The 16,329-nt window shown below is 46.8% G+C and overlaps 1 protein-coding gene across 2 annotated transcripts in view; it reads right to left on the reverse strand.

Moving 5' to 3' along the window:
• Positions 1-16,329, reverse strand: part of ARID1A (AT-rich interaction domain 1A) — a 69,574-nt gene that overhangs the window by 6,744 nt on the left and 46,501 nt on the right. The window contains exons 5-14 of one of the 2 annotated variants that reach the window (XM_029230661.1): positions 10,553-10,793; positions 10,150-10,239; positions 9,434-9,601; positions 8,408-8,720; positions 6,662-6,807; positions 6,465-6,574; positions 5,073-5,282; positions 2,172-2,379; positions 556-688; positions 206-381 (exon numbers count right to left, since the gene is read on the reverse strand). In XM_029230661.1, the coding sequence (XP_029086494.1) occupies positions 206-381; positions 556-688; positions 2,172-2,379; positions 5,073-5,282; positions 6,465-6,574; positions 6,662-6,807; positions 8,408-8,720; positions 9,434-9,601; positions 10,150-10,239; positions 10,553-10,793 (1,795 nt within the window). The remainder of the gene's footprint in view (positions 1-205; positions 382-555; positions 689-2,171; positions 2,380-5,072; positions 5,283-6,464; positions 6,575-6,661; positions 6,808-8,407; positions 8,721-9,433; positions 9,602-10,149; positions 10,240-10,552; positions 10,794-16,329) is intronic. The other variant, XM_029230662.1, reaches the window with a different exon arrangement.

Here is a 16,329-nt window from a genome sequence, read left to right on the forward strand (position 1 = left end):
AACTACCAGGTCTTTAACAGAGATCTAAAACGGCCCCAACCAACAAAGAAGACACACTTATAAAGGGATGACAAGGTGAGGCCAGGGAGAGGGAGACAAGAAGAGAGGATGGCTCGACAAGAAACCTTAAATCACTCTCAAGTCTACCCCCCCGCCCCCGCAATTCCCCGTCCTCAAGGAGGTAAGGCAAACAGCAGTTGGTCACCTTTCCTCATGCTGCCATAAGGATCCTTATTTGGCTCGTAGGACATGCGCCCCATCATGTCAGAGGTATTCATACTGGGCTGGTACCCAGGGTTTGGAGTCATGGAATTCCGCTTTTGGAATGTGGGGTCACTTCCATCAGGAAAGGCATCCTGGATCCCGGCCGAATTGCTCCTGCTCCAGAGTGAGGAAAGCCAATTAGACCCCAAATAAAGGAATTCCTCCAATAATGCAAGGCACATGGGAGTCACTGGTTGGACAGGCAGAGCAGGGACCGCCCTGGGCTGCACAGGAGCTCATGCACTTCTGTCCAGGATCCCCCAAACCACCTGTCCCTGCTCCAGGCCTTACCTCATGCCTGGCAAGGGGGGGATCTGGCTGTGTGGTGTGGATGCTGGAGTTGGTGGCTTCAGGTCTCCCCCTTCTGCCATGGAACTGCTGGTTGACTGAGGTGTCTGTGGCCCCTGCATTGACCCTGATCCCGCTGTGGACAGAGATGCAGGGTGAGCAGGAAAGTGTGTAACTCTCACAGCAACACACAAATGCCCTAGGATCTCTTTGAAGCAGATCATTATAAGGCTAGAGCTAGGGTTCTTTAAGACCTAAATAACCCTTCTCAAGAGTGGATCTGCAAGGCCAGTAATAAAGAAGGAAATCTGAGAGCGCTATTGCTTTTTGCGGCTGTTCACATTTGGAGACCAGGAGTGGTGTGGCGACGCCACCAACATGCTGGTGATTCCTTGAGTCTGTCAGCTTCCCTGACTACTTTTCTTTACTTCCCCCAAGGACCCTACCTAACCTATTACACATTGTTATGCTGGTACACAAGCTCCCAGTAAGAGGCCCTGGAATGCTAGATGGGGAGGTTCCATCTTGCCCCAAACCTGCAGAACACTGCAGGAGCCTAGGAACTCCTATTCTCAAGCATCTAACCCAGTGGCACTGTGCAGTTTCAAATGTTCCCTTAAGCTGGTGAGCACAGAACTACCCCCAGTTAACGCTTCCATTAGCTGCCATTCCCAGCAGCAGATACCCCACAGATTAGGCCTCCCCAGCCGATGAGTCATCTCAGGCACTCACTATACCCTCAGAGGTCAACACCAGGGCGCATGTGTTTACACCCACCTTCTAGGAGCCCTGGCCTTCTTCCCTCCCCATGCTTGTCCAGGCCCCATCCTCCTCTCAGAAAGCAGGGTGGGCAGAGGCACTCCCAGCAGACAGCTCCATTCATGTTCCCTCCCCACCCCCTCCTTCCCATTCATTACCATCTCAGCTCCCTGGGGAATTCAGGGCTCTAGTCTGAGCTGCATTCTAAGGCGCTGACATCAGTGAGCCAAAGCTCCCAGATGGCCCTGCCTCACTGCTATTTGTCAGATTTCCCGACTCCTTTGGTGTCCCTCCCACTCACTAGTTTACAAACATTTGGCAAGATGCCAGGTGCACAATGAAAATTAAAACTTAAGGGCTGCTGCAAACTATCTCCCAAGGGAGTCGCCACTGCCCGCTCTTTAGTCTGCCAACCTGTTAAGCTCTGTGGTAGGACAAGGCAAAGCACACATCCCTGGTGGCAGGCACTGGTGAATAAGGAACCTGGACCCTGAATGCTACCCCTTTTATTTTTTTCATTTTTTTTAAACATCTTTATTGGAGTATAATTGCTTTACAACGGTGTGTTAGTTGCTGCTGTATAACAAAGTGAATCAGCTATATGTGTACATATATCCCCATATCTCTTCCCTCCCACCCTCCCTCTCCCACCCCTCTAGGTGGTCACAAAGCACCGAGCTGATCTCCCTGTGCTATGCGGCTGCTTCCCACTAGCTAGCTATTTTACATTTGGTAGTGTATATATGTCCGTGCCACTCTCTCACTTCGTCCCAGCTTACCCTTCCCACTCCCCGTGTCAAGTCCATTGAATGCTACCCTTGAAGGGTGAGCCTTGGTGAGGCTGCTCACCCAATCCTTACCAGGAGAGGGAGGCTGGATCTTGGGCTGGGACTTCTTGGAATCAGCAGCTGCAAAGATGTCTGGGGGAGGGTCTTCTCCCCGTTCGATCTTGCACTCAAAGGCATAGAGACATTGGATGTACTGCTTTTTCAAGGAGCTGGCAGCACTGCTTGAGGTGCCGACATTGAGGTTGGTCGCAAGTTCCCGCCATTTTTTGTTCTTGTTGACCTGTACAACCAACCAGAAGAGTTGGGGGTACATCTTCCATCTGGTCTTCCTGCCCACATACCCCAAACCCCATCAGGCTACCAGGTACTCATCTTGTGATATCACAGTTCTGTTAACCACAAAAGTGAACCTTGCTTGGTGGAGAGTCCACAATAAACATTAAATCCATGGCTTCCCTCTACCCTCAGCAGGTTTTATCCACAGATCACTGCAACTGTCAGACAGTGCTTATTCAAAATAGGGCAAACCTTACGCCACTATTGGAGAGAACGGAATTCAGAAGGTGTGGGCTTTGCTTTACACAAGTGTACTGCTGAGAAATGATGTGCAAATCACCATCAGATCCAGATCATACTTTAAATGAACTGATAAAAACTAACACTTTATAAAATGGAGACGTGTGGCAATATCAACGACCACGCTGCTTGACTTTTACTTTGTCAAACTGGGGGTTTTCAAATCTGATTTTTTTTCTCAGTGTGGGGCTCCTTCCAAATTTGATACTCTGCGTCACTGCTCCCTGCATCTCAAGGACATATAGCTACAAGCCCCTTTCCCTCAGCAGTCACTGCCTTGATTGTCCGGGAGATGCTTCAGACCCTATGACTCCTTTGCCCCTTCCCAGCGGCCGGCCTACAGTTCTGCCTCCTCTCAGCTTCAGCACACACTGATCAAGACCAGTCCCCCAGTCCCTACACTTGGTCTGTCTACTTTAGCCAGGCAGGTCTCCTTCTTCACGTATTCCTTTTTTTTGGCCGCTCTGCGCAGCATGCGGGATCTTAGTTCCCCAACCAGGGAAGGATCCCATGGCCCCTGCAGTGGAAGCGCGGAGTCTGAACCACTGGACCGCCAGGGAAGTCCCCTTCATGTATTCTTATGTTTATTCATCCACCATGTGATAAGCCTGTCTCTCAAGGCTAGAAACACTGGCTTTCCAGTCCCAATCCACAGGGAGTTCAATATGTTTTGATACCTGCTGGTCTGGTACCTGTGACACCAGAGAAGAGTGATAAGGAAGCAAAGAAAGGAACAACCTAGATGAACACTTCCTAGAGCAGGCAATATCTGAGCAGAGTCTTGAAGGTTGGAGGTGGCACTGGTAGGGTATACTCCAGACTCTTTCCCATCAGCATGCCAGCTGGGCCAGTCAACTGCCTCCCCCCTCCCCCCTCCCCCGCCCTCTACCTAAACCCTACTAATCCTTCAGAAAAGCTCAGGTCTCATCTTTTGCCTTCTTGGAGCCTTCACAAACTAACTCGTAACAGCACTCTTTCTCCTCTGAACTCTGTCTTTAGAGTTCAATCACATCACTGCATCTAAAAGGTTGGCAACCTTTTGCAAACTGGAAGACAGACCCAGGCTTTGGGATTCCCTCTATACCTCATTTTAGGTCCAGCGAACCCAGAAGCCCACACAATCAACAGTGTGCCAAACCTAACCCAATGCCCCCTTTCCCTTCAGGTAGAAGAGCCCTGACTACGAGAGCTCAATACCAGGGAGAATGGCAGGAATGAACCCAGGGTCACCTCAGAAGCCTGCTGTGGCTCGGCTTCCCACACTCGTTATGTGGTGGTGTGCACGTGTCTTGTTTTATTTTGTTTTCCTTTTGTGGGGGAGGGGAACAAAGCCTGAGGGAGAAGGAATTCATAACTGACTGTTGGTTGGCTTCATTCCAATCATTTTCTTTTCTGCTGGTGACAGCTGTTTTCTCTTCTGATTTAGAAGGTTTGGAATACACCCCCTCCCCACGACGCCCCGACGCCTCCCCCTGAGCTCAGCCACACACTCAGATCCAATAGCAGGCTCCTGGTATGATGACTACAGAACATACATAGGAGTAAAGTTTGCAAGGCACAGTGGGCTGTCTGCCAGCGTTGCCTCACCTGTTTGACTCCTGGGCTGAGTGTAAAACAAAGATATAAGCTATTAGGGCAGGCGCAAGGCTCAGGGTGGTGCTCAGTTCAGAGGTTTCCAGTGGAGATTAACCCAATCACTTAAGTCTCCCATACAGAGTGACTAAACACAATTTCCCACCTACTTCTTCCTTCATAAACGATTTCTATTTAATAGCTCCTGAAATCCCATCTCCACTGGGAAGCTTCCTAGAATGAAAGGATCAGCAACCACTCTGGCTTCCCTTGTACCATACTGTAGACCAATTTATGTGACAGAAATCTTGCTGAAAGCTCTGTTTGATTATCCCCAGCTTTCGACAGTCTTAACAGGATACACACTGTCCCTACATTACAAATAAGAAAAACGAGGGCTCAGAGTAGTTATATACCTCGATTAAGGTCACATATATCGTAAGTGGCTATGAAAGAATTCAAAACCAGACCCATCTCTTTTTTTTTTTTTCCAGACCCATCCCTGAACCTTGCCCTTGTCTACTACTCCAAACTGCCTGCCATGGAATCAGAATGCCCACAGACTTGCCCGACTTTTGCAACCCAGGGGGACTCTGGACACATGGTAAGTTAATGCTAATACTTTACACTACCCACGGAGGTCTCAGCCTCCTCCCTTTGCCTTATCTTCTGGAAGGCCCGAGCTCCCTGGTCTGTCAGTATGTGACTCAGAGAGCAGCAGGAGAGGGTGATGTGCCTGTGGGATGCATGGCACCAGTGATGCCACTGAGTACCTAGAGAGAGGCTTGTTGAAACCACAGGGGAAGCCAAGTGCCAGGCACTCACCTGAGTCAATCCACCAATTTCCTTCACAGACACATAGAGGCGGTACAGGTCCAGAGGTTTCCTACCCACAGCAGGCAGATTTGTCATGCCCATGGCCTTCTCCTCCGTGAAGGCCAGATAACGGTCCACCCACATCTTCCTCTCAGGCTCACCACCCAGCTCATACAACTTGGTGATCTTCTCATTGGTTGTAGTAGAAGAACTGGATTTCTGAAAGGGGCAGGTCAAGATTCTTAGGAACTGGTCAGATTCAAAGCCTACGCTAGGGGTCTTAGAAATCCCTTGATTAGAGCAGTGGTAAAGCTTCTCATTCTGGGGTGGTCACTAACATCTGCACTGCCTTCACAAAAACCAAAAGGGAGACAGACGTTCCTATAAAGAAAGAAAGCTAACACTGCCTACGTGTTATGTATTGAGTGCTGTGCTAGAGGCCTTTACACATTAGGTATTATAAATTATCCTTCTCTTAAAAGATAAGGTAGCAGGCACAAGGAGGCCATGCCTAAGATCTCATAGCTTTTAAGTAGCAGGACTGAGAGTCAAACCCTTGTCCACCTGACATCAATGTCACTACTCCCATACTACTACCCAGGAGCCTGGACACACTTTTACAGACTGTTTCAGAGAACTCAAGAAACACAAAACATGACCTTGAGACAACTGACTAAAATGAAAGCCAACTCTTCCTCCTCTCAAGAAAGGAAGGGTCCTGCTTGAATGGCTTTGGATATCCTATCCAAGACATGAGGATGACTAAAAGGGTCTGGAAGCCAGAGGTGAATGTCCACAAGAGGTGGCAGTTATGATTTTGATTTCCCCTACTTTATAAGATAGGGAAAATGAGGTATGACAAAGGGCCGAAATAATTTAAATGACTTAAATACTGAGCAGGTCCCCAAAATGCCACACAGCCCAACCAATAGCACACTCAGGACCAATCTAAGAGAGGCCAAGGACCCAAAACCCCACCTGCCTCGTCTCCCACTTTATAGAACGTAGGGCACCAACCATTCCTGCTGTTCTGAGTAAGGTCCAGGAAGAGAAGAACTAGTCCCCCATGGCATACACCATCTATCAATGCACAAGGACAGGGGTCACAGTTTCAGAGAGAGCAGTGCAGAGAATTCTACTCTGCAGGTCTGGCATTTCCTCCATATCAGACAGCTGTGAGAACATGTTATTTACGTTAGGACCCCTTAGGCTAACTCAAACCCAATTCAGTGAACTATTATCCTGGGACCCTTCATGGTAAGAAGAGGCGACAGCACCCTTTTCCAAGATTATCTAGTTGGTGTCATAAAAGGCTGGAATCTGATCACCCTCTCTTCTTTTTCCTTCCTATCACTGAAAGGATGGGACAGAAAGTTGAGGGGTCAAGATATAAATCATCACCTTGGATTTAGATTCCGTCTTGGGTGTCCCATCTGCCTTGTTGTTCATTTTGGTGGCTGGAGTTAACTTGACATCCCCAAGACCCATCATCTCTGGGCTGGCTGCCATCCCTATAAAAGAGAAAAAAGTCCAATAGGTTTGTGACATGAAGATGACTTTGGAAGAAATCCCTGGGGTGAACAATGACTAGGACTTACCTGCTGAATTGTTAGCCATGGTTCCACCCATCGGATATGGGGGTCCCTGAGGGTTGATCATGCCAGCCATACTATTAATCCCTTGTCCATAGGGAGGTCCAGTTCCCATTATGCCCCCTTGATTCATATTGGGGTAGCCTGGTGGCCTGAGGAAGAAGATGCAAAGTGTGAGAGAGAGACAAGAGTTAGAGACACTAAGTTTTCAGATTTGGACTTGAGCTAAATAGGGCTGTGTGAGCCAAGATCATCTAGTTAGGCTTACAAGGAAAAAGTTTATGGCTCCTGCAAACCACAACCATGCACAGAAATATTCTTATCTTCTACCACCCACAAACGGTTCTAAGAGGGTGCAAGCTCCCAAAAGGAACTCATAGCTCAATTTTAAAGGATACACTCCTTGAAGAATGGAGTCTTACGGTGCCTCTTAAATACTGCCTCCTTTTAAGGCATCTCCAAAGTCAAGCTGTGTTTCCATTTAAGGGCCCTCACTATGGCAAAAGGCCTAGATTAAATGCTCAATTTTATTACTCTAGCATGGCACCTGGAGGGGCTTTGCATTCTTTTTATTTTATTTTTAAAATTATACCTCAAAAAACCCTTATTTACTTATTTTTTGGCCGTGTTGCATGGTTTGCAGGATCTCAGTTCCCTGACCAAGGACTGAACCACGGCCACGGCGGTGAAAGCCCAGAATCCTAAACACTAGGCCACCAGGGAACCAAATCCACCTCTTTATAGTCAATCACCCTATTCTACCATGGTTCATCAACATCCCAGTAAGAGTCACTTTAAGAACTGTAGGCACCAACAATGGGGTACACAGACAGAGTCTTCAAAAACAGCAGAATCATAGTCACTGAAGTCAGTGGCCAAGGAAGAAGAGATGAATCTTGAAGTCATTAAATCAAATCACACGAGCCTTCTACACTTTTGCACCAGAGTCAAATACACAGGACCACACAGAAGAGTAGGAGAAATGGCAAACCACAACCTCACCACCCTCCATTTCTTACATCGTAGATCCAAATCATGTGAATCATTAAAAATCCTTTTGGAGGGCTGCCCTGGTGGCGCAGTGGTTAAGAATCTGCCTGCCAGTGCAGGGGGCATGGGTTCGAGCCCTGGTCCAGGAAGATCCCACATGCTGCGGAGCAACTAAGCCCGTGCACCACAACTACTGAGCCTGCACTCTAGAGCCTGCAAGCCACAACTACTGAGCCCACGTGCCACAACTACTGAAGCCTGCGCGCCTAGAGCCCGTGCTCCGCAACAAGAGAAGCCACCACAATGAGAAGCCTGGGCACCGCAACGAAGAGTAGTCCCCATTCGTCGCAAACAGAGAAAGCCCGCATGCAGCAACAGAGAGCCAACGCAGCCAAAAATAAACAAACAAATAAATAAAATTGCATTTAAAAAAAAATCCTTTTGGAAACCAAGAAGCTAGACTGGCAGAAGACATAAACTCTGAAGACTTATTTTACTAATCAAAATAATGTATACTTTATAAAGTTCTTTACATATGATATCTGGTCATGTGAAATTTGATACCAATCTAAGATGCTTACAAATCAGCATTCCTGCTATATTTTTCACTGTAAAGAAACCTGGTTTTCTAAAGAGCTCTCAATAAAATGCATATTTACCAAGATAACATGATTTAGGTCCAGAAGTATCTCAACAACCTAAATGACTCTACAATGAGCTTCCTAGCACTGATACCCTCCCTCTTCACTTCCCAGGCCTTACCTGTTCTGGATAGAGTTGGCAGCAACGTGCATGGCGACAGCAGTTTCTTGAGTTTTCCGGTTCATGCCCCCTGGTGGGGGACACATCCCTGACCCAACCTGAGGTGGCATATTGGCCATGTTAGGGCCATAAGGCCGGTTGCCCATGGAGGCATGACTCATTCTCCCTGGAGGGAGTGTGCCATAAGGTGGGATGCCAGGCTGCCCATGCATCTGACCTCCAGCACCCATAGGGTTCATGCTTCCAGCCATGCCTGCACTGGGGTAGTTAGCATTGGGCAAGGCATTATAGTTTGGCTGCCTGGGGTAGCCTCCTGGGAGGGGAAGGAGAGAAGATGCAGAGACTTGGTTAGTGACTCACTAGCAACTCACTAATAACACTCAACTCTAAAACTCCGAAGATAACAAACAATGGGAATTGTTCAATATTTGGTCCGGAAAGAGACCAATTTCATGGTCTCTTTAAACAACAACGACAACAAAACTTCATGGTCCATTTAAAAACAAAAAAAGTGGGGGGGGGGGGCAGGAGTATTTAAAGGCAGGCCTCAGTCATCCCCTTATCTTAAGGACAGCACAGCACAGAGCGAGGCTGTCTGGCAGGCAAGGCTGGCTATGCTGCTATCCAGGCCCTTCAACTCCCAGAATTCTTTCCTTTCTACATACTCATCTTCCATGCTCTGTTTAAGAAATTCAGCTTTAGATCCACCTAGGGCTGATTTTGAGCAAAGATCTACTCTAGTAGGACTAATTTACTCAAAAAAGTTTAATAACCAATAATTACCATTTACTAAGTGTCTGTGCTCAGTCTTGGGCTAAATACCTTATCCCCATTTTAGAGATGAAACAGAGGCTCAGAGATATTCAGGGACTTTCCCATGATGGCAGTCCTGCCCTACTTTAGGGCCTGGCCTTGGTGGACTTAAGGCAAAGGACAGTTCTACTCTAATAACCCAGAGAGCAGCATATCAAACAAGGAACTCTTTTCTCGTCTCACCTCCATGTACTCCTACGGTAGTATACTCACCCTGTGGGCCGTACTGACTTCCCTGGGGACCATAGCTCCCCATGGAGTTCTGCTGGTAGGAGCCCATGCCTGTGTGCATCTGTCCTCCAGAAGGCTGACGTGGAGATAAGGCCGACCCGGGCTGGGGGGAACTGTACTGGGGCATCTGGGGATTCCTCTGCATGTAACCTATTTGTGGGTAGTGTCCATAAAGTTAGTACCTCAATACAATGGGAACAAACGCTCTCCCTTACCCTAGGACTTCACCATCTACGTTTTCTTTAGCAAATACTTGCGCGGGGGCTCTTATTTGCTGTATAAATTGTGTGCTCTTTTAGGCACACTCAAAAGTGACACAGCCATTAACCAGGGCATGCCAACTGTTTCTACTAAATGGAGGTTTGAAAAAACAAACAGCAATGACCCCCCCTCTCCCCCCAAAAAGAGGCAGGATTTAAAGGGTAAAGATTCAATGCTGAGTATTTAGTATTTGCTGACCAAATTAGGCACAATGTAGGGGGGAAATCCATCAAAACACATGACCAACAAAGGATGACTGTGGGGGAACATAATTCTGGAGACACCAAGATGGCCAAGCCCATCCTAACTTCACAACCTGCTGCTGAGATTGTCCTAAGCTTCGTGGTCATACAGTTCTCCAAAAGCTGTTGCACAGATAATCAATCAAAGGTCGGCCTCTGCCCTGCTCCCCCCTCCCTTGAAGCCCAGCCTCTCACCTCGATCTTGGGCAATGCTTGATTGGTTCATAGAAGGATGCATGATGCTGTCCGACTGGCCACTGGGTGGCCGAGGTGGCATCTGGTTGCCTGCTCCAGACAGAGAAAGAAGTAAGTCAATTATGACTAACTGGAACTAGAATTCCAATTAGAATTCTGCCGCAACTAGAATTCCATAGCCTGGAAATTCTAGCCAGAAGGTCAAGTTAGAACTGGAAATGGCTTCTGAGAAGGCCAAGAACCTCCCAGTATCCCATTCACAAAAGGATCCAGCAAAGGGGCTCCCATCTCCCTTCTTCAAATGCTGAAGGGAAACTCTCCGCCAGTGGAAGGCTGGGGCTCCCTAATATTGCTGGGGGCCAGTCCTCTTTCCCTTTCCCCAAAGGTCAGCACTCGTGGGTACCTGGCACTGCAGCAGGCGAGAGTGGTCCTGAGCGAGACTGAGCAACACTGGCAGGAGAGCCAACTGGGGACGGGGAGGGGCCTCGGATGCCAGGCAGGTGAGGGGAGGTATGGGGAGAAAAAGGAGACTGAGCTGGATTACTCTGCTCCCCTTGGCTGCTTGAAATCCCTGATGTGCTCACTCCAGGGCTCAGAGCTCCTTCTGTCCCCATGGGGAGATCGTCTATTGAACCAGACAGATCCTGGAACATACACACAAGGACATGGATTAGCAGTATTAGGCAGAAAGATTCTTTTTTCAACAATCCTACTACATGATCAACATTTTTCTTAAACAACCCGAAGTAAATATACTGCACACATTTATGCAGTCGTGATACTATAGCTTACATACAGCAAGCTCTCTATTAAGGGCCAGAGAGGAAATACTTTAGACTCTAAAGGCCACATAGTCTTTGTCACAACTATTCAACTCTGCCACCAGAGTGCAGAAGCAGTCACAGACAACACATAAACAAATGGATGTGACTGTGTTCTAACAAAACATTATTTATAAAAATAAGTAACTAGGGACTTCCCTGGTGGCACAGTAGTTAAGAATCCGCCCGCCAATGCAGGGGACACGGGTTCGAGCCCTGGTCCGGGAAGATCCCACATGCCGCGGAGCAACTGAGCCCATGCGCCACAACTACTGAGCCTGCGCTCTAGAGCCCGCGAGCCACAACTACTGAGCCCGTGAGCCACAACTACTGAGCCCATGTGCCACAACTACTGAAGCCCGCGCGCCTAGAGCCCGTGCTCCGCAACAAGAGAAGCCACCGCAACGAGAAGCCCGCACACCGCGACGAGAGTAGCCCCCACGCGCAGCAACGAAGACCCAACAGAGCCATTAATTAATTAATTTTTAAAAGTAACTAGCCCACAAGCTATAGTTTGCTGGTCTATCTGGTCTATCTTCTGGTCTATCTACCAGAAGCACATGTAGTACTTTCATCTTCTTTCCCAGCCCCAACTTCTACAGTCGTAAGAGAGCAGCTCTTTCAGCGAGCCTTTAGTTCTTTTCCAACGGGGAAACTTAACAAAACACTGCCAGGACAGCATCAGGAGCTATAAGAAAATGTTAACAAGTTTGGGCAACATTCACAGATCCCCTCTCCATCAAATTATTATAACCTACATTTACCAAGAACTCACTCCAAGTTACCATACTTTAAAACATAAGGGGTAGGAGGTAAGAAAGGGATATATTGCACAGACAATTCTTTAACTGCCAAGAGGGTCTGGGACTACATTCCTAACACCTGGCCAACAACAGGGATGAACAAATGTTTGCCAACTGAACAAACCCAGTTTTTTTTCCCTAGTTTTAAGTTTTTCGATGAGAATTTGGTATTTATTTGGAGGTTGTGCTTGTCTTGAATTAATCGGTAAAGAGTTCACTCTAGGTCAGTAAACCCCAAGATTAGCAATCAGGAGCTCAATATGAAAAATATTTAAAAATAGCAAAAGGGACTTCCCTGGCAGTCCAGTGGTTAAGATTCCACACTTCCACTGCAGGGGGCGTGGGTTCAATCCCTGGTCAGGGAACTAAGATCCCCCATGCCGCGTGGCACACCAAAAAAATAAAAATATTCACCCCAGGAAATGCACCCCCAACCCACTCCCAGCCCCAAGTTCACTCTCTAGCAATACCATGGGCTCAACATCACGCATTAACTTCAGGCTGGGAACTAACTGTACCTTGAAGAAAGAATGAAAGCTTTCGGTACACGCTCAGGTCTGTGAAAACCCTAATACTCAAATAGTTAAGAAAAGAGTTCTCTTAAAGAGACACAGCTGAAGAGGAAGGAAATCCAAAATGGCCTGATTTGAGTCTATTCCTATTCCCACAACAAACTCACCTTGGAGAGATCAGTTCAAGGTGATTCTGACCCTGGAGTCGGCCAGTAACATTGGAGATCAAAGAGCACCTCTTAGGCTCTCCCCTAAGTATCCAGGTTGGTTGGACCTTTGCAAACCAGTTGGTTACTTCCCTAGGCTGGGAGTATTTCTGCTGAGTTCTGTGGGAACAAAGCTTGCCTTGAAGGCAAGGCAAGTAGGTAGGTGTGCATTTGTGTCTGTGTTCAGCTCTCAGTGTTAGCTGAGAAGTCAGAAAATGCTAGCTTTCCTACAAGAAGCAGACCCAGTACACCATAGCATGCTTTCACAAACTGCAACTAGAATTAGTCCCAGCATGGAAGAGAACTCAAGAAGCCCTCCTCTAGGTAACACCAAAGGGCCTCTTTCGTCTCAAAGGATTAAAGTACCTGGAGCTATGAAGAGCCCTAGATCCATCCCAAGAGAGGAGGATTCCTTCCCCACGTTGAGGGCTAAGCTGTACCAGGGACACCTAGCTTCTGAACCAAGGAGAGTAAACTCAAAGAGGCAGCAAGATGACAAGAGGAGCCAACTGTGTAGGCCAGAAAAGGCCTTGAAAGCCACTTGTTAAGCCCTGGTTTATAACAGAAACCACAGCCCAATGCTCTGTTTTAGGGACCAGTAGCTTTCCTCAGCATTCCCTCCTACTGTCTCCATTCCTTACCAAACCACCAGCTTCTAATAATAAGAGCTACTTGCTTAGAGGAAAAAGATATCAGCATACTTTGGAACAGAACAGGAATTGAAGGTCTATCCATAAGACAAGAACTCTTCAAATGGCCTTGAAAAATTAAATGTTTTAAACATTTCTGTCTTTGATTAAACAAGTAAAACATGAACATTCTCATGGTAAAAACAGCTGAGACAGTATAGGTAAACTTAAAAGTCCCCTTTGCTCTCTTTCTGCTGCCTTCAATACAGGAATCCCTATTCCATCTGGTGTATATCCGTGGAGACCTTCTGAGGAACTGAGGAGGAAAAAAAAAGAGGATGTTCAACATCACTAACCATCAGGAAAATGCAATTCAAAACCACAATAAGCCTCACGTCTGTTAGGATGGCTATTAACAAAAAGACGAAAAGAAACAAGTATTGGCAAGGATGTGGGAAAAAAGGGAACCCTCGCGCACTGCTGGTGGGAATATAAATTGGTGCAGCCACTATGGAAAACAGTATGGAGGTCCCTCAAAAAACAAAAAAAGGAACTACCACATGATTCAGCAATTCCACTTCTGGGTATTTATCCAAAGAAAACCAAAACACTAACTCGAAAAGATAGATGCACCCCCATGTTCACTGTAGCATTATTTACGATAGCCAAGGCATGAAAGCAACCTAAATGCCCAATGACAGATGAATGGATAAACAAAATGTGGTGTACATACACACACACACACACACACACACAGGAATATTAGTATTCAGTCATAAAAAAGGATGAAATCTTGCCATTTGTGACAGCATGGATGAACCTTGAGTGCACTATGCTAAGTGAAATAAGTCAAACAGAGAAAGATAAGTACTGTATGATCTCACTTACATGTGGAATCTAAAACAAAACAGAACAAAAACCAAGCTCAGAGAAGACTGGTGGTGGCCAGAGGTGGTGGGGGAGAAATCAGAGAAGGGGGTTAAAAGGTACAAACTTCCTGTTATAAAATAAATAAGCCATGGGGGTGTAATGTACACAGTATGGTGACTAAAGTTAATAAAACTGTATATCTGAAATATTTAAAAAGTTCTCATCACAAGAAAAAAATATTCTGTAACTATACAGGTGACGATGTTAACTAGACTCACTGTGTTACTCATTTCACAATATATACAAATACTGAATCGTTATACTGTACACCTGAAACTAATATAATATTGTATATCAAATATATATCAATAAAAAAATAAAAAGGAAAAAACCCCACCAACCCAACAACCGCTGCTATGGGGTCAGGGCGGGGCCTACAGATGCTCTTTCAGCCACACATCTGTTAAAAACCAGGCTCTCCACAGATACACAAGCAAACGTCCTAGCCCACCCTGAGGGATCCCAGGAGCCTGAAAAAAACCACTGGCAGCCCCTGGGGTTGGGCTCTCAGGATCCTGGAGGCACCTGTGGTGGCAATGTGGTGGCTTCCTTCACAGAGGCATTCTGAGGAGAGCTGTCAGTTTTGGTAAAGTGCCCTGAGCTTCGTAGAGAAAAAGTACTAAGTAAACCACTGTCAACAGCAGTCCACGTGGGCTGGGATGCCCGGGCACAGAGTAACCGTAGGGGAAGAATCAGCATTAATCTTCTTATCTCTCTCATTTGGTTGGTTTGAAGCCAGTCTCTCAAACTGTCATTTTCATCAGAGGGCAACGGGTCAGCATGGGGGGAGTTGATTTAAAAAGGTATTAAGAACCAGAATGTTAGCATAGGAAGGAACAGCTCATTGATATTAATACTAACAGTAACTATCATTTGAGCATCTACAATGTGTCAGGCATTTTATGGAGTTAATTTTCTACAATTCTTGGAAGCAGGTACCACCACCACTAACATGTTGAAAAGGAGCAAGCGGGTGCTCAGAGACGGGGTTACATGCCCAAGCCATCCAGCCAGTAAGTGGCAGAAATCAGACTTCGAACCCAGGTCTGCTGAACCCCAAAGCCTATGTTCTTTCTCTTTCCACTACGCTGTGATACTATATAGACTGAGGAAAAAGCATCATAACCTTGAGTTAGGAGACCAAAGCCCAGCTCTTGGTACCTATCAGTTGTGACCTTGGGCAAGCTAGCAACAAGATGGGCTTCAGTTTTCTCATTTATACGACGAAAAGGACTGGACAAATCTGAGTCTGTGACAAATCTGAGTCTGGGGCATCTGCAAGAAACTCTACCGGCACCATATAGTCAGGGCCATATGGAAAATGCAATACCAGCAGCAATACCCTGAATGAGAGATACAACTAACTACACACAGCAGTATAAGATGTAAGACACACCCATCAATCTGAGTGGCTAATCACAGTAAATGTTTTTATTGGGAAATGAGAGGGAGTGGTAAAAGCAGAAGACTCCAAAAGAAGTCTCCCTCCTCTATCTACATGAACAGATATTGCTCTGAACTCCACGTCCTTTTATTGCGCAGGACACACCTCTGCTTTCTACCCTACAAAAAGCCAGTTTTTCAGGTCTTTTGTTCCACAAAAAGCCGGATGTCTGGTTGTTGAGTCAGACTTCAATGTGCCTAACAAGTTCGGCTTTCTACAGCACACATATCACACAAAGTTCAATCAATCCAAGCCCCTATTCTCTCTCCCTGGTGGGGCGACCTTTAGCATTTCAGGACTCAGGTTCTCAGTTCTCCCAAAAGAGTCCACCTAACAGGTGTCTTCTAGGAGGACTGCTGAAAGAATTGTAGCAATGCCCTGTAAGTGGAAAGATCTCTTTTCCCGGGCTTGCATTCCTCCAAGCATAATCCTGCTGAGAGATAGGAGGTGAGGATCAGCCCACTCAGTGCCCTGCCAGTTCCAAGGAAGCAGCAGGGCCAGGGAGAATTTCCTCACGTGTTTCCAACGTGTTTCATGCATTTTATTGCTCATCTACCATGCAGATCAAAAGCGCTGGAGCAGGTCCAACTATTTCACACAGAATCTCACACTCCAGGCTGGCTACAGCCCCGAAAGCCTTCGTTTCTTCACTTGAAATACTGCCCAATGTTATTTTGGGATGTGACCTGATAGAGGAAGCCCATAGGGATTCCATGACGATAACTGTTCCAGCTGTGATTGGTTGCCCAGCCCCAGCGAGTGCCAGCATGGGTCTGTCAGGCTCTGCTGACAAACAGAACTCAGCAGCTAACACCTCTTCACACCACAACAAAAC

The sequence above is a fragment of the Monodon monoceros genome, unplaced genomic scaffold, assembly GCF_005190385.1.
Source record: "Monodon monoceros isolate NGI ecotype Baffin Bay Population unplaced genomic scaffold, NGI_Narwhal_1 Super_Scaffold_18, whole genome shotgun sequence".
NCBI lineage: Eukaryota > Metazoa > Chordata > Mammalia > Artiodactyla > Monodontidae > Monodon > Monodon monoceros.